At 38.5% G+C, this 18,496-nt stretch overlaps 1 protein-coding gene across 17 annotated transcripts in view; it reads right to left on the bottom strand.

The window, feature by feature from the left end:
- Positions 1-18,496, bottom strand: part of CLHC1 (clathrin heavy chain linker domain containing 1) — a 63,075-nt gene that overhangs the window by 15,917 nt on the left and 28,662 nt on the right. For all 17 annotated transcript variants that reach the window (XM_070572674.1, XM_070572682.1, XM_070572689.1 and 14 more), the window contains exon 9: positions 3,532-3,706. In XM_070572674.1, the coding sequence (XP_070428775.1) occupies positions 3,532-3,706 (175 nt within the window). The remainder of the gene's footprint in view (positions 1-3,531; positions 3,707-18,496) is intronic.

The following is an 18,496-nucleotide window of genomic DNA, read 5'->3' as shown; positions in this document are numbered from 1 at the left end:
TGTCACTCCATTCTCTCCTAGCTTGTAAGGTTTCTGTAGAGAAATCCACTGAAAGTCTGATAGGAGCTCCTTTGTAGGTTATTCTCTTCTTTTTTCTTGCTTCCCTGAGTATTCTTTCTTTATCTTTCCTTCTTGCCATTTGTACTACTATGTGCCTTGCAGCAGGTCTTTTTACATTGACAAATCTAGGAGATCTGAAATCTTCCTCTACACACATTTCTCCATCAATCCCTGGATTTGGGAAGTTCTCTTCTATAATTTCATTAAGCACACTTTCTGCTCCATTTTCCTTTTCCACATTCTTGGGAATTCCTATGATCCTTAAGTTCTTACTCCTCATTGAATCCACTATCTCTTGGAGATTTTCCTCATTTTTTTTAATTCTTAGTTCTCTTTCTTCCTCTGTCTGGAGCCATTCAGCCTGTCTATCTTCAATTATGTTAATTTGCTATTCTATGGTGTCTACACGGGCATTCAGGGAATCTATATTCTGTTTTATCTGGTCCATTGTGTTTTTCATCTCTAGTAATTCTGTTTGACTCTTCTTTATAATTTCAACCTCTTTTGTGAAGTAACTCCAGAACTCATTGGCTTATTTCTCTATCTTTCTCTCTACCTCATTGAGTTTTTTGATTATAGCTGCTCTGAACTCATTATCACTTAGTTTACCTAATTCCAAGTCCTCAGGACTTAATTCTATGGTTTTATTGTTTTCCTTCTGGTCTGGGGCTTTTATAAATTGCTGGATGGTAGAGGAGCAGTTTTTTTGCATGGTGGTAGAATTCGGTTGCAGTTACAGCCTGTCGCCACTAGATGGGGGTCGAGAGCCACGTGTTCTGAGCTCTCTGCCTTTGGGCAAGATGGTGGCGCCCAGTGCGCTTTCTGTGAGGGAGGGGCTGCTATTCTCACGCGCCAATCTGGATTCGGATCAGTTCTGTTCTCTAGTCTCCCAAGGCCCTGGGTTTATGTGGTCCCCACACACAGAACCTTTCCCCTGTCACCAGGTTTCCACTGAACCAGCAGCAGGAGTCCTGGATGATCCCCCAGTCATGCAGCCCCTCCCCTGCTCCTTCCCTGACCGGGCAGGAGGGATCGCAGACTCCAGGGGAGGGAGCGACTTTCTCTCCTACCCATTCCAGCGCCTCCGAGGCCGTCAGCAAGGTCTATGTTCTCTGCCTTCTTGGTATTGTAGGTCTCTAACGTGTTGGCATTAGATTTATTCTCTGAAATTCAGTTTTTCCAATCCTTTGTTGTATTTTGGAGGGGAGAGAATCCCGGGTCAGCTCACCCCGCCATTTTGCTCTGCCCCTTGCCAGCACCATGTAATTATTTATTGGTTTAAGGCGTACACTTCATCCTGAAGGATGTTACTACATCTTCAAAGCTTGCATCATCTGGACACCACCTGAACCATCCATGAACCAAGTTTGGGTTTTTTTCTTTCTCTGTCTGCCGATCTTACATAACTCCACTCCTGCATGAGGCCATAGGGGAAGAGTTGTGCAAGCAATATCAGTGAGTCAATGGTAGTTGACATGGGGTCTGGTCCACCTATTGATGAAGCTTACTTGTGTGCTCTGGATCTGCCTGATCATGATCTTGGTTGTACCTGATTTTGGGTGGACTCTTCTGAGCCCCTTGACCTTATGACTTGGTTAGTCTGTCAGAATCCAGTTCATGATGAGCAGTTCTAGTTTCACAGTCATTGATGTTCCACAGATAACTGCTCCAACTTTAGCAGGACCCAGTAGATGTTTTTTGAATAGTATATAGTTGTCTGTCACAGGTGGCAGATAATCTACTGGGATATCTCTGGGTAGTCCCATGCCAATTGAAAACCGTTAGTGGGTAAATCAATAACCATGGTTTGATACAGGCATGGTAACCACAGTCATCCTACCAGACAAGCGATCAAAACCAACAGAAGTATAAGAGTGAGAAGAACGTAAAATGGGTGATAGAAGATAAAGATAAGTACTAATTAATATCTTAAAATAATTATAAGTGAATGAAGCCAGACCAAGAAGAAAAAAAGAATACATAATATATAATTCCACTTATATAAAATTCTATAAAATGCAAACTAATCCATAGTGACAGAAAGCACATCAGTGGTTACTTGGAGATGAGGAGGGGAGTGCAATCACATGGTGGAAAAACAGAGACGGCATTACAAAGGGACATAAAGAAACATTTGAGGGTTATGTATATGTTTATTATCTTGATTATGATGATTTCATGGGTATACACATATATCAAAACTTTTCAAATTGTACATTTTAAATATGTGCAGTTTATTTATGTCAATTATATTGCCATTGGCTATATTTTATGCTATTTTTTAGAAACTCATCAAATGGTACACTTTAAATATGCATAGGTTGTTGTATGTAAATTCTATCTCAATAAAGTTGTAAAAAACAAATTACAGCTAGGACCAAGGGCTATAGTTCACGCCACTAACCATTCTCTTGTAAGTTTCTCCTAGAATTATGACCACAGAATCCTGGAGAAGTTGTGCCTGGATGGAGTGAACTTAATGGGAGAAGCAAATAGATCTGTGTTGTGCAAATGGGTGAGTAACATAGATGCTGTTTTGGTCTCCTGCCCAAATCCTTCTGACTGGGCTAGTATACCCCTCCCCAGCTGCTCTGGGTGTTGGCTGCCAGTGCCTCACAGGTCCCTCCCTTCTATAGTGAATTGCCCTTGGCTGGTGGGAGCCACTGTCCCCAAGAAGTCATGGGCTCACACTCCATCCAGGCAGCCTGCAGCCCTTGACTTAATGATAGAGAGGTACAAAAGGCTGGCCCTTTACCTCAAGGAGGAACAGCTCTGTGGTGTGGTTTATAGAGCCACCCCTCTATAAACAATGCCAAGGTTAGAACTTGCCTGAGGTCACATCCTTGCTTGGCTCTTTCCCCTTCCCTATTCTGCTTCACTCACTCCCTTATAAGTTTTTCTTGAGAAGCCCTCCCTTTATCAAACACGTGCACCCAAATTCCTGTCTCAGGCTTTGGTTCTAGGGAACCCAACCTAGATGAGCCCTGGTACAAATCCACCAATCTATGCTGAGACCCAATTCCAAGAAGCCACCTCCTGCCTATCCTTGCTGGTTTGTATGTTCTTCTAAATGCTACCTTGGTCCATATCCCTCCAGCTTGTAAGTTTTCTCCTGGGTTTATCCTTTACATGTGCTCATAGCCTGTCTGGAACTAGGTTCCTGATTTATCCCTCCAAGCAGCATGATACCGATCAATGCTTTTCTAGCTATACTGATAAACTTCCAACCACCACTAAGTGGTCATGAATCATCTTGTAAATTGCTGTGAGTCAACTCATGATCTGGGCTCATCGTGACTAGGCCCCATTACTCCATGAATGCTTAGTAAATATCTTCAAACTGATTAGTCAGAATAGGGGCCTGAAATAAATGCTCAAATAATTTATTGATAAGAAAACTATTAAAATGTTTGAGAAGAACAAATAACTTTATTAACCAAATATCAAAATTAAAAGTTTAACTTTGCTTACCTTTCCTGGGTGACCCAATGGATAACTAAATCTAAACGTTTTTCAGATAATCCACATTTGATTCCTTCCAGGGTTAGTTCTGCACCAATAGGACGTCTAAAAGCATGACTTGTGCTAAAGATAGCCTCAAAAAATAAGAGCAATGGAAAAGGCTTTCCTCTAATTCTTCCAACAGCTACAGAGGGAAGAAAAGTTCTTGAGTCAAATACTTTAAGTAACAGTTTGCTTTTTCTTACTTTATATTATTATTTTCATCTCTTTACATTTTCTAAAAATTTTCATCTAAAACTACATATTTGTAATTTTTAACTAACGTTTATGGATTAAACTTTATATTTTGGATAATGACTAAATATCACATACTATGTGAAAACCGAGGCAGAGATTAGAGTGCTGTGTCTACAAGCCAAGGAATACCAAAACAATGCTAAAGGAATGTGGACAGCCACCTACAAGCTAGAAGAAAAACATGGAATGGAATCTCCCTCAGAGTCTCCGAAAGGAACTTTAAAAAGCTGAAAGAATATACCACCAGTAGACCTGCACTATAACAAATGTCAAAAGTAGTCCTCCAAGCAGAAGGAAAATGATACCAGATAGAATTATGGATCTACACAAAGAAATGAAGACCAGAAATGGTATATGCTGTGAATATAAGTATTTAGAAGTATACTGTTTTTATACAATACATCAAGTGGTATAATACTACCTGAGGGTAGAATGAAATAAGTTAGATATAATCCATAAACCCTAAAGCAACCACCAAAGCAAGACAACAAAGAGTTATAGCTCATAAATCAACAAAGGAGAAAAATGGAATCATAAAAAAATTCAACTGATCCAAAAGAAAGCAGAAAAAGAGGAAGAAAGTAATAAAGAAGAGATGAGAAAAAAGGGAAAACAAATAAAACTCAACCATGTCAACAATCACATTAAATGTAAATGATCTAAATATCCCAATTAAAAGGCAAAGATTGTCAGATGCATAAAAAAGTAGGATCCAGGGCCAGCCCAGTGGCGCGGCAGTTAAGTGCACACATTCTGCTTCTTGGTGGCCTGGGGTTTGCTGGTTTGGATCCTCGGTGCAGACATGGCACCGCTTGGCAAAAGCCATGCTGTGGTAGGCGTCCCACATATAAAGTAGAGGAAGATGGGCATGGATGATAGCTCAGGGCCAGTCTTCCTCAGAAAAAAAGAGGAGGATTAGCAGTAGTTAGCTCAGGGCTAATCTTCCCCCCCCCCCAAAAAAGTAGGATCCAAGTATATGTTGCCTAGAAGAAAAGGCAAGACACAAATAGATTAAAAGTAAAAGTATGGAAAAAGATATACCATGTGAATACCAATCAAAGAAAGATGGAATCACACTTCCAATTTCAAAACTTACTACAAAGCTATAGTAATCAAGACAGGAAGACAATAATCTAGATAAGGTAGATATCTAGAGCAATAGAATAAAGAGTCCAGAAATGAACCATAAACACTTACAGTCAATTGATTTTTGACAAAGGGGCCAAAATAATTCAATGGGTAAAGAAAAGTCTTTGCAACAAATGGTGTTGGGAAAATTGGATATACAAATGCAAAAGAATAAATTTGGACTCCTACCTCACACTATACACAAAAATTATCTCAAAGTAGATCATAGACCTAAATGTATAAAACTATTAGAAGAAACACAGGATCTTAAGATAGGCAAAGATTTCTTAGATGCAACACCAAAAGCTCAGCCATAAAAGAGAAGATTGGTAAACTGGACTTCATCAAAATTAAAAACTTTTGTGCTTCAAAAAAACACCATCAAGCCTTCCACTATGTGAGGATACAATGAGAATTCTGCAACCCAGAAGAGAGCCCTCACCTGACCTTGCTGGCACCCTGATTTTGGACTTCCAGCCTCTGGAACTGATGCCTTTTTGAAAATCATTCAAAATGAGGGTGTTAAATCCCTGTAGAGTGGCCTTCCCCCTACCTTCAATGTACTGGTATAACTATGAAGTTTTAAAGAAATGGTTGTGTGCAAAATCTGGTTTGTATGAACCAATATTTATGATCAACTTTACTTCAGGGGCATTGTCTGGTTCTTTTGCAGCAGTTGCAACTTTGCCGTTTGATGTGGTAAAAACACAAAAGCAGACACAACTTTGGATACATGAAAGTCATAAAATTTCTGTGCCTTTGCATATGTCAACCTGGGCTATAATGAAGAACATTGTCGCTAAGAGTAGGTTTTCTGGATTATTTACAGGCCTAAATCCTCGTTTAATTAAAATTGCTCCTGCTTGTGCTGTTATGATCAGTACCTATGAATCTGGAAAAGCTTTTTTCCAGAAACAAAATGCTTGAAGACAGCAAAACTAGTGATGCTGTTTCAACTTGAAATAACAGCCACAGCCAAATAAGTTGGAGACTCTTAGGCTTCTGTCAATCACAACTGCAGCTTGCGTTAGCATTTACCTTCTAGGAACTTATATGTATGATTTCATTTAATGCTGACATCATCCTGATGCCATCACAGAGAAGACGGTGAAGCTTCCATTTTATAGAGGAAGATTAGCCCTGAGCTAACATCTGCCACCAATCCTCCTCTTTTTGCTGAGGAAGGTTGGCCCTGAGCTAGCATCCATGCCCATTTTCCTCTATTTTGTATGTGGGATGCCTGCACAGCATGGCTTGATGAGCAGTGATAGGTCCACGCCTGGGATCCGAACTGGTGAATCCCAGGCCGCCAAAGTGGAGAGCATGAACTTAACTGCTATGTCACCAGGCCAGCCCCTAGAGTTTGCCATAAGGAAGAGGCACAGACAGGGCAAGGCTGGGAAGGAAGTGGGTATGGTTACAAAAGGGCAGCACAAGGGATCCTTGCGGTGATGGAACTATTCTGTATCTTGACTGTGGTGCTCTAGACACGAACCTACACTTGTGATAAAACTCAGTAGAACTGGGGCCGGCTCCGTGGCCGAGTGGTTAAGTTCACGTGCTCTGCTGCAGCGGCCCAGGGTTTGAATCCTGGGCGCGGACATGGCACCGCTCATCAGGCCACCTTGAGGTGGCATCCCACATCCCACAACTAGAAGGACCTGCAACTAAGATATACAACTAGGTACTGGGCGGGGTTTGGGAAATAAAGCAGAAAAAAAAAATTCAGTAGAACTAAAAACACACACTAATAAGTAAATGTATATCTGAATGGGAAAAAAAAAAAACAAAACAAAACACCATCAAGAAAGTGAAAAGACAATCCACAGACTGAAAGAAAATATTTGCACATCACCTATCTGATAGGGAATTTTTTAACTTATTTTTTATTTATTATTGAGGTGATAATAGTTTATAACATTGCAAAATTTCAGTTGTACATTACTTGTCAGTCATCATATAAATGTGCCCCTTCACCCCTTGTGCCCACCCCCAACCCCCTTCTCCTCTGGTAACCACTAAACTGCTCTCCTTGTCTGTATGTGACTTTATCTTGCACATACGAGTGAAATCATATGGTGTTTGTCTTTCTCTGTCTGGCTTATTTCACTTAACATAATACCCTCAAGGTGCATTCATGTTGTTGCAAATGGGACGATTTTGTCTATGTTATGGCTGAGTTTTGTCTATTTTATGGCTGAATATAAATGGAATATTTATATTCCTTTGCATATACATATATACCACATCTTCTTTATCCAATCATTAGTTGATGGGCACTTGGGTTGCTTCCACTTCTTGGCTATAGTGAATAATGCTTCAATGAACATGGGGTGCATAAGTCTCTTTGAATTGTTGATTTCAAGTTCTTTGCGTAAATACTGAGTAGTGGGATAGCTGAGTCATACAGTATTTCTATTTTTAATTTCTTGAGGAATCTCCATACTGTTTTCTATAGAAGCTGCACCAGTTTGCATTCCCACCAGCAGTGTATGAGGGTTCCCTTTTCTCCATATCCTCTCCAAAATTGGTTATTTTTTTCATGGTGATTATAGCCATTCTAATGGGTGTAAGGTGATCTCTTAGTGTAGTTTTGATTTGCATTTCCCTGATGAATAGTGATGTTGAATATCTGTTCATGTACCTATTGGCCACCTGTGTATCTTCTTTGGAAAAATGTCTGTTCATATCGTCTGCCTATTTTTTAAAAAATTTTTATTGAGTTAATGATAAGTTACAATCTTGTGAAATTTCAGTTGTACATTATTGTTTGTCAGTCGTGTTTTAGGTGCACCCCTTCACCCTTTGTGCACACCTCCACCCGCCCCCCCCCACCTTTCCCCTGGTAGCCACTAATCTGTTCTGTTTGTCTACATTTTTAACTTCCTCATATGAGTGGAGTTATACAGAGATTGTCCTTCTCCATCTGGCTTATTTCACTTAACATAATTCTCTCAAGGTCCATCCATGTTGTTGCAAATGGGACGATTATGTTCCTTTTTATGGCTGAGTAGTATTCCATTGTATATATATACCATGTCGTCTTTATCCAATCATCTGTTGATGGGCACTTAGGTTGCTTCCATGTCTTGGCTATTGTAAATAATGCTGCAATGAACATTGGGGTGCATAGGACTTTTGGGATTGCTGACTTCAAGTTTTTTGGACAGATACCCAGCAGTGGGATAGCTGGGTCGTATGGTAGTTCTATTTTTAATTTTTTGAGGAATCTCCATACTGTTTTCCATAGCGCCTGCACCAGTTTGCATTCCCACCAGCAGTGTATGAGGGTTCCTTTTTCTCCACAACCTCTCCAACATTTGTTACTATTAGTTTTAGATATTTTTGTCATTCTAATGGGTGTAAGGTGATATCTTAGTATAGTTTTGATTTGCATTTCCCTGATGATCAGTGATGATGAACATCTTTTCATGTGCCTATTGGCCATCCATATATCTTCTTTGGAGAAATATCTGTTCATGTCTCCTGCCCATTTTTTGATCGGGTTGTTTGATTTTTTGTTGTTGAGTTGTGAGAGTTCTTTATATATTATGGATATTAAGCCTTTGTCAGATATATGACTTGCAAATATTTTTTCCCAGTTAGTGGGTTGTTTTTTTGTTTCAATCCTGTTTTCATTTGCCTTGAAGAAGCTCTTTAGTCTGATGAAGTCCCATTTGTTTATTCTTTCTATTGTTTCCCTTCTCTGAGAAGACATGGTGTCTGAAAATATCCTTTTAATACTGATGTCAAAGAGTGTACTGCCTACGTTTTCATCTAGAAGCCTTATGGTTTCAGGTCTCACCTTTAGGTCTTTGATCCATTTTGAGTTTATTTTGGTGAATGGTGAGAAAGAATGGTCAATTTTCATTCTTTTACATGTGGCTTTCCAGTTTTCCCAGCACCACTTGTTGAAAAGACTTTCTTTTCTCCATTGTGTGCCCTCAGCTCCTTTCTCGAAGATTAGCTGTTCATAGATGTGTGGTTTTATTTCTGGGCTTTCAATTCTGTTCCATTGACCTGTCCACCTGTTTTTGTATCAGTACCATGCTGTTTTGATTACTGTAGCTTTGTAGTATGTTTTGAAGTCAGGGATTGTGAGGCCTCCTGTTTTGTTCTTTTTTCTCAGGATTGCTTTAGCAATTCAGGGTCTTTTGTTGCCCCATATGAATTTTAGGATTCTTTGTTCTAATTCTGTAAAGAATGTCATTGGGATTCTGACTGGGATGGCGTTGAATCTGTAGATTGCTTTAGGTAGAACGGACATTTTAACTATGTTTATTCTTCCAATCCATGTACATGGAATGTCTTTCCATCTCTTTATGTCATCATCCATTTCTTTCAGAAAAGCCTCGTAATTTTCATTGTATAGGTCTTTCACTTCCTTAGTTAAATTCACCCCGAGGTATTTTATTCTTTTTGCAGTGATTGTGAATGGTATTGTGTTCTTGAGTTCGTTGTCTGTTAGTTCATTATTGGAGTATAGAAATGCTACTTATTTATGCAAATTGATTTTAAGCCCTGCAACTTTGCTGTAGTTGTTGATTACTTCTAAGAGTTTTCCAATGGATTCTTTGGGGTTTTCTATATATAGGATCATGTTGTCTGCAAACAGTGAGAGTGTAACCTTCCCTCCCTATTTGGATTCCTTTTATTCCTTTTTCTTGCCTAATTGCTCTGACCAGGACCTCCAGTACTATGTTAAATAAGAGTGGTGATAGAGGGCATCCTTGTCTCGTTCCTGTTTTCAGGGGGATGGTGCTCAGTTTTGGCCCATTGAGTATGATGTTAGCTATGGGTTTGTCATATATGGCCTTTATTATGTTGAGGTAGTTCCCTTCTATCCCCATTTTGTTCAGACTTTTTATCATAAATGGCTGTTGGATCTTGTCAAATGCCTTCTCTGCATCTATTGAGATGATCATGTGGTTTTTATTCCTCAGTTTGTTGATGTGGTGTATCACATTGATTGATTTGCGGATGTTGAACCATCCCTGTGTCCCTGGTATGAATCCCACCTGATCATGATGTACGATCCTTTTGATGAATTGCTGAATTCTGGTTGCCAAAATTTTGTTTAGAATTTTTGCATCTATGTTCATCAGTGATATTGGCCTGTAGTTCTCTTTTTTCGTGCTGTCCTTGTCAGGCTTTGGTATCAGCGTGATGTTGGCCTTGTAGAATGTGTTAGGAAGTGTTTCATCCTCCCTAATTTTTTTGAATAGCTTGAAAAGGATAGGTATTAAATCCTCTCTGAAAGTTTAGTACAATTCCCCAGGAAAGCCATCTGGTCCTGGGGTTTTATTCTTTGGGATGCTTTTGATTGCTGTTTCAATCTCTTTCCTTGTGATTGGTCTGTTTAAATTGTCTGCTTCTTCTTGAGTGAGCTTTGGGAGATTGTAGGAGTCCAAGAATTTGTCCATTTCCTCTAGGTTATCCATTTTGTTGGCATAAAGTTTTTCGTAGTATTCTCTTATAATCCTTTGTATTTCTGCGGAGTCTGTTGTTATTTCTCCTCTTTCATTTCTGATTTTGTTTATTTGAGCTTTCTCCCTTTTTTTCTTTGTACATCTGGCTAGGGTTTTGTCAATTTGATCTATCTTCTCAAAGAACAAGCTCTATGTTTCACTGATCCTTTCTACTGCCTTTTTTGTTTCAATAGCATTTAATCTGCTCTGATTTTTATTATTTCTCTCCTTCTGCTGACTTTGGGCTTTGTTTGTTCTTCTTTCTCTAATTCGGTTAGGTGTAGTTTAAGATTGCTTATTTGGGATTTTTCTTGTTTGTTGAGATGTGTCTGTATTGTGATGAATTTACCTCTTAATACAGCTTTTGCTGCATCCCATATGAGTTGATATGGCATGTTATCATTTTCATTTGTTTCCAGGTATTTTTTTATTTCTTCTTTAATTTCTTCAATGATCCATTGCTTGTTCAGTAGTGTGTTGTTTAGTCTCCACATCTTTGTGCCTTTCTCAGCTTTTTGCTTGTAATTACTTTCTAGCTTTATAGCATTATGATTGGAGAAGATGCTTGTTATTATTTCAATTTTTTTAAATTTGTAGAGGCTTGCCTTGTTTCCCAACATATGGTCTATCCTTGAGAATGTTCCATGTGCACTTGAGAAGAATGTGTATTCAGCTGTTTTAGGATGAAGTGATCTATATATGTCTATTAAGTCCAATTGTTTTAGCTTTTCATTTAGCTCCACTGTTTCCTTGTTGATTTTCTGTCTGGATGATCTTTCCATTGATCTGAGTCGGGTGTTGAGGTCCCTACTATTATTGTGTTACTTTTAATATCTTCTTTTATGTTTGTTAATAGTTGCTTTATGAACTTTGGTGCTCCTTTGTTGGGTGCATAGATATTTATAAGCGTTATTTCTTCTTGATGAAGTGTCCCTTTGATCGTTATATAATGTCCCTCTGTGCCTATATTTACCTGCCTTATTTTGAAATCTGTTTTATCTAATATAAGTATTGTGACAACTGCTTTCTTTTGCTTGCTTTTAGCTTGGAGTATTGTCTTCCACCCCTTCACTCTGAGCCTGTGTTTGTCCTTGGGGCTGAGGTGTGTTTCCTGGAGGCAACAAATTGTTGGATCTTGTTCTTTAATCCATTTTGCCCCCTGTGTCTTTCTATTGGAGAGTTCAATCCGTTTACATTGAGGGTGATTATTGATGCAAGAGAGCTTAATGCTGTGATTCTGTCACTCGTTATCTGGTTTTCCTGTGTTACTTTTGTTTCTCGTCCTGTGTGTTTTAGTCTACCCATTGACTTCTGCAGTTTCTTATGGTGGGTTTCTTAGATTTTTCCTTATTTATGTTTTGTATCTCTGTTCTGTTTTTTAGCTTAGTGGCTACCCTGAAGTTTGTATTGAAAATCTCGTGTATGATATAGTCCATTTTCTGGTGGTCTCTTACTTACTTGGCCTAGACCGATTTAGTCCCTTTCCTCTTCCCCTCCTAAATTATTATTTTCATCTCTTATTCCAACTTGTGTTGTGAGTTTGTGGTTGGCATGATAAGATTGTCTTTGCTTTGGTGGTTTCCTTCCCTTTATCCTAATGCTATAGTTGAATATTTGCTATCCTATTCTGATTTTATCTATTTGTCTCCCTACTCTGTGATTTGTGACCCCTTTCTGCCATTTTTCTTTTTTCAGGCATGAGAACCTTCTTGAGGATTTCTTGTAGTGGAGGTATTTTGGTTACAAAGTCCCTTAGCTTTTGTTTGTCTGGAAAAGATTTAATTTCTCCCTCATATCTGAAGGATATTTTTGCTGGATAGAGTATTCTTGGCTGAAGATTTTTATTCTTTAAAGTGTTGAATATGCCATTCCATTCTCTCCTAGCTTGTATGGTTTCTCCAGAGAAATCCGCTGAAAGTCTGATAGGAGTTCCTTTGTAGGTTATTTTCTTCTGCCTCGCTGCCCTGAGTATTCTTTCTCTGTCATTCATTTTTGCCATTTGTACTACTATGTGCCTTGCAGCAGGTCTTTTTACATTGACAAATCTAGGAGAACTGCAATCTTCCTCCACACACATTTCTCCCTCAATCCTTAGATTTGGGAAATTTTCTTCAATTATTTCTTTGAGCACTCCTTCTGCTCCATTTTCCTTTTCCACACCCTCAGGGATTCCAATAATTCTTAAATTGGATTTCCTCATTGAATCCGCTATTTGTCTGAGATTTTGCTCATTCTTTTTAATTCTTAGTTCTCTTTCTTCCTCTGTCTGGAGCCATTCAGCCTGTCTATCTTCGATTATGCTAATTTGCTCCTCTATGGTATCTACACGTGCATTCAGGGAATCCATATTCTGTTTTATCGGATCCATTGTACTTTTCATCTCCAGCATTTCTGTTTGATTCTTCTTTATAGTTTCAATCTCTTTTGTGAAGTAACTCCAGAACTCATTGACTTGTTTCTCTATATTTCCCTTTACCTCATTGAGTTTTTTGATGATAGCTACGCTGAACTCATTTTCACTTAGTTTACCTATTTCCAAGTCCTCAGGACTTAATTCTGTGTTTTTATTGTTTTCCTTGTGGTCTGGAGCTTTTATAAATTGCTGGATGGTAGAGGAGCACTTTTTGCACATGATGCTATTATTCAGTTGCAGTTACAGCCTGTCCCCACTAGATAGGGGTTGAGAGCCACGTGTTCTGAGCCCTCCTCCTTCAGCTGTGATGGTGACGTACAGCGCGGGTTGGGGGAGGAAGGGCACTTTCCCTCGCGTGCCGACCTGGATTCCAATCAGCTCTTGCTCTCTGGTTTCCCGGGGCCCTGTCCTCTGCGTATTTTTCAATCAGGTTGTTTTTTGTTGTTATTCAGTTGTGTGAGTTCATATATTTCGGAGATTAATGCTTTTTTGGATATATGACTTGTGAATATTTTCTCTCAGAGGTGGGTTGTCTTTTTGTTTTGTTCCTGGTTTCCTTTGCCTTACAGAAGCTCCTTTGTCTGATGAAGTCCCACTTGTTTATTTTTTTCTTTTGTTTCCTTTATCTGAGTAGATACGGTATTTGAAAAGATCCTTCGAAGACTGACATCAAAGAGTGTATTGCCTATATTTTCTTCTAGGAGTTTCATGGTTTCAGGTCTGTACTTTCAAGTCTTTGATCCGTTTTGAGTTAATTTTTGTGTATGGCAAAAGATAATGGTCTACTTTCATTCTTTTGCATGTGGCTGTCCAGTTTTCCCAATACCATTTATCGAAGAGATTTTCCTTTCTCCATTCTATGTACTTAGCTCCTTTGTCAAAGATTAGCTGTCCATAGATGTGTGGTTTTATTTCTGGGCTTTCAATTCTGTTCCATTGATCTGTGGCTGTTTTTGTACAAGTACGATGCCGATTTGATTAGTATAGCTCTGTAGTATATTTCAAAGTCAGGGATTGTGGTGCCTCTAGCTTTGTTCTTTTTTCTCAGGATTACTTTAGCAATTTGTGGTCTTTTGTTGCCCCATATGAATTTTAGGATTCTTTGTTCTATGTCTGTGAAGAATGTCCCTGGGATTTTGATTGGGACTGCTATGAATCTGTAGATTGCTTTAGGCAGTATGGACATTTTAACTATGTTTATTCTTCCAATCCATGTGCATGCACTATCTTTCCATTTCTTTATGTTATCATCAATTTCTTTCAACAACATCTTATAGTTTTCATTGTATACGTCTTTCACCTCCTTGGTTAAATTTATTCCTAGATATTTTATTCCCTTTGCTGCGATCGTAAATGGGATTTTATTCTTGATTTCTCTTTCTGTTAGTTTGCTATCAGAGTATAGAAATGCAACTAATTTTTTAAGCTGATTTTGTACCCTGTAACTTTGCTGTAGTTGTTGATTATTTCTAAAAGTTTTCCAATGGATTTCTTTAGGGTTCTCCATGTGTAAAATCATGCCATCTACAAACAGCGAGAGTTTCACTTCTTCATTGCCGATTTGGACTCCTTTTATCTCTTTTTTCTTGCCTAATTGCTCTGACCAAAACCTCCAGTACTATATTGAATACCTCTAGCAAGAGTGGGCACCCTTGTTTTGTTCCTGTTCTGAGAGGGATGGCTTTCAGCTTTTCCCCATTGAGTATGATGTTGCCTGTGGGTTTGTCATACATGGCCTTTATTATGTTGAGGTACTTTCCTTCTATACCCATTTTATTGAGAGTTTTTATCATAAATGGCTGTTGGATCCTGTCAAATGCTTTTTCTGCATCTATTGAGATAATCATGCAGTTTTTATTCCTCATTTTGTTAATGTGGTGTATCACATTTATTGATTTGAGGATGTTGAACCATCCCTGTGTCCCTTGTATGAATCCCACTTGATCATGGTGTATGATCTTTTTAATGTATTGCTGTATTTGGTTTGCCAATATATTGTTAAGGATTTCTGCATCTATGTTCATCAGCAATATTGGCCTGTAATTTTCCTTCTTTGTGTTGTCCTTGTCTGGCTTTGGGATCAGGGTGATGTTGGCCTTTTAGAATGTGTTAGGAAGTGCTCCATCTTCCTCAATTTTCTGGAATAGTTTGAGAAGGATAGGTATTAAATTTTCTTTGAATGTTTGGGAGAATTCTCTAGAGAAGCCATCTGGTCCTGGACTTTAATTTTTGGGGGAGGTTTTTGATTACTGTTTCAATCTCTTTACTTGTGATCAGTCTATTCAGATTCTCTATTTTTTCTTGGTTCAGTTTTGGGAAGTTGTATGCTTCTAAGAATTTATCCATTTCTTCTAGATGGTCCAGTTTGTTGGCGTATAGTTTTTCATAGTATTCTCCTATAATCCTTTGTATTTCTGTGGTATCCATTGTAATTTCTCTTGTTTCATTTTATTTATTTGAGCTTCTCTCTTTTTCTTCTTAGTGAGTCTGGCTAAGGGGTTGTCAATTTTGTTTATCTTCTCAAAGAAGCAGCTCTTTGTTTCATTGCTCATTTCTGCTGTTTTTTCCTGTTGTTGTTGTTGTTGTTTCAATTTCACTTATCTCTGCTCTAATTTTTATTATTTCCCTCCTCCTGCTGACTTTGAGCCTTGTTTGTTCTTCTTTTTCTTTTTTTTAAAGAATGGCACCTGAGCTAACAGCTATTGCCAATCTTCTTCTTCTTCTTTTTTTTCTTCCCACCCCCCCCCCCCCCCGCGTACCTAGTTGTATATTCTAGCTGTGAGTTCCTCTGGTTGTGCTATGTGGGACACCAACTAAGCATGTCCTGATGAGCGGTGCCATGTCCACGCCCAGGATCTGAACCAGAGAAACCCTAAGCCGCTGAAGTGGAGCGTGCAACTTAACCACTCAGCCACAGGGCTGGCCCTGTTCTTCTTTTTCTAATTCTCTTAAGTGTAGTTTAAGATTGCTTATTTGAGATTTTTCTTGTTTGTTAAGGTGGACTGTATTGCTATGAATTTCCCTCTTAGGACTGCTTTTGCTGTAAACCATATGAGTTGGTATGGAGTATTTTCATTATCATTTGTCTCCAGATATTTTTTCTTTTTAAAGATTGGCACCTGGGCTAACAACTGTTGCCAATCTTCCTTTTTTTTTCTTCTTAAGGATTGGCACCTGGGCTAACAACTGTTGCCAATCTTTTTTTTTTCTGCTTTCCTTCCCAAACCGCCCCTGTGCACAGTTGTATATCTTAGTTGCAGGTCCTTCTAGTTGTGGGATGTGGGATGCCGCCTCAACATGGCCTGACAAGCGGTGCCATGTCTGCGCCCAGGATCCAAACCCTGGGCTGCTGCAGTGGAGTGTGCAAACTTAACCACTCGGCCACGGAGCCCGCCCCCCAGATATTTTTTGATTTCTCCTTTAATTTCTTCAATGATCAATTGGTTGTTCAGTAGTATGCTGTTTAGTCTCCACATGTTTGTCACTTTCCCAGCTTTTTTCTTGCAGCTGATTTCTAGTTTCATAGCATTATGGTCAGAAAAGGTACTTGATATGGCTTCAGTCTGCTTAAATTTATTGAGGCTTGCCTTTTTGCCTAACATATGGTCTATCCTTGAGAATGTTCCATGTGCACTTGAGAAGAATGTGTATTCTGTTGTTTTTGGATGGAGTGTTCGATATATATATCTATTAAGTCCATCTGGTCCAGTTTTTCATCTAAATCCACTATTTCCTTCTCAACTTTCTGTCTGGATGATCTATCCATTGATGTAAGTGGGGTGTTAAGGTCCCCTACTATTATTGTGTTGTTGTTAATATCTCCTTTTAGGCTTGTTAATAGTTGCTTTATGTACTTTGGTACTCCTGTGTTGGATGCATATGTATTTATAAGTGTTATGTCTCCTTGGTGGAGCATCCGTTTTATCATTATATACTGCCCCTCTTTGTCTCTCATTACCTTTTTTGTCTTGAAGTCTTCTTTGTCTGATAAAAGTATGGTAACACTTGCTTTCTTTTTTTGCCATTAGCTTGGAGTATTGTCTTCCATCCCTTCACTCTGAGCCTGTGTTTGTCTTTAGAGCTGAGATGTGTTTCCTGGAGGCAATACATTGTTGGGTCTTGTTTTTTAATCCATCTTACCACTCTGTGTCTTTTGATTGGAGAATTCAATCTATTTACATTTAGAGTGATTATTGATAATATGAGGGATTAAGCTACCATTTTATCACTCATTTTCCGTTTCTTCTGCAGTTCCCTAGTTTCTTGTCCCATGTATTTTGGACTACTAATTCAGTTTGGTAGTTCTCTATGATAGTTTTCTTAGTTTTCTCTCTATTTATCACTTGTGTCTCTGTTCTGATTATTTGTTTAGTGGTTACCATGAGGTTTGTATAAAAAAGTCTTATAGATGAGATAGTCCATTTTCTGATAGGCTCTTATTTCCTTAGACTAAGCCAATTCCATCCCTATCCTCTTCCTCTTCTAAGTTATTATTGTCACAACTTATTCCATCTTGTATTGTGAGTTTGTGGTTAAAATTATGAGATTATATTTATTTTTGATGTTTTCCTTCCCTTTATCTCTAATGTTATAATTGTTTGCTAACCTGTTCCAATAGGGAATTGCAATTTTCTGATTTTTGTCTACCAATTTATCTCCTTGCTCAAGGCTTTGTAAACCCTTTCATTTTTTTCAGGTGTGAGGACTTTCTTGAGCATTTCTTATAGGGGGTTCTTGTGATGATGAAGTCCATTAGCTTTTGTATATCTGGGAAAGTTTTTATTTCTCGATCTTATCTGAAGGATATTTTCACTGGATAGAGTATTCTTGGCTGAAAGTTTTTGTCTTTCAGAATTTTGAATATATCATTCCACTCTCTCCTAGCCTGTACCATTTCTGCTGAGAAGTCCACTGGAAGCCTGATAGGGGTTCCTTTGTAAGTTATTTTCTTCTGCCTTGCTGCCCTTAATATTTTTTCTTTGTCATTGACTTTTGCCAGCTTTACTACTATATGCCTTGGAGAAGTTGTTTTACATTGATATAATTAGGAGTTCTATTTGCTTCTTTCACTTGTATTTCCAGCTCCTTCCCCAGGCTTGGGACAGCCTCAGCTATTATTTCTTTGAACATGCTTTCTGCTCTATTCTCCTTCTCTTCTCCTTCTTGAATACCTATAATCCTTATGTTGCATTTCCTAATTGAGTTGGATATTTCTTGGAGAACTTGATTTCTTTTTAGTCTTAGCTCTCCTTCCTCCTCTATCTGAAGCATTTATATACTTCTGTCCTCCAGACTGCTGTTTCTCTCCTCCATAATATCAGCTTTGTTATTCAGGGAGTCCAGATTTTTCTTTATCTCATCCATTGTGTTTTTCACCTCCAACATTTCTGATTAGTTTTTCTTTATAGTTTCAATCTCTTTTGTGAAGTGTCTGATGTCATTGAACTATCTGTATTTTCTTGTACTTCATGGAGCTTTTTTTATGATAGCTATTTGAATTCTCTGTCATTTAGATTACAAATTTCTATGCCTTCAGGACTGATTTCTGGGTACTTGTCATTTTCCTCCTGGTATGGAGTATTAATATATTTTTTCATACTGTTTGATGGCATGGACTTGTGCCTCTGCATAGTGATAGTATCTGGTCACAGATTCCACCTGCTGCCAC

This window comes from Equus przewalskii, chromosome 14, assembly GCF_037783145.1.
Source record: "Equus przewalskii isolate Varuska chromosome 14, EquPr2, whole genome shotgun sequence".
Lineage (NCBI taxonomy): Eukaryota > Metazoa > Chordata > Mammalia > Perissodactyla > Equidae > Equus > Equus przewalskii.
This window is presented reverse-complemented; position numbering and strand designations above follow the sequence as displayed.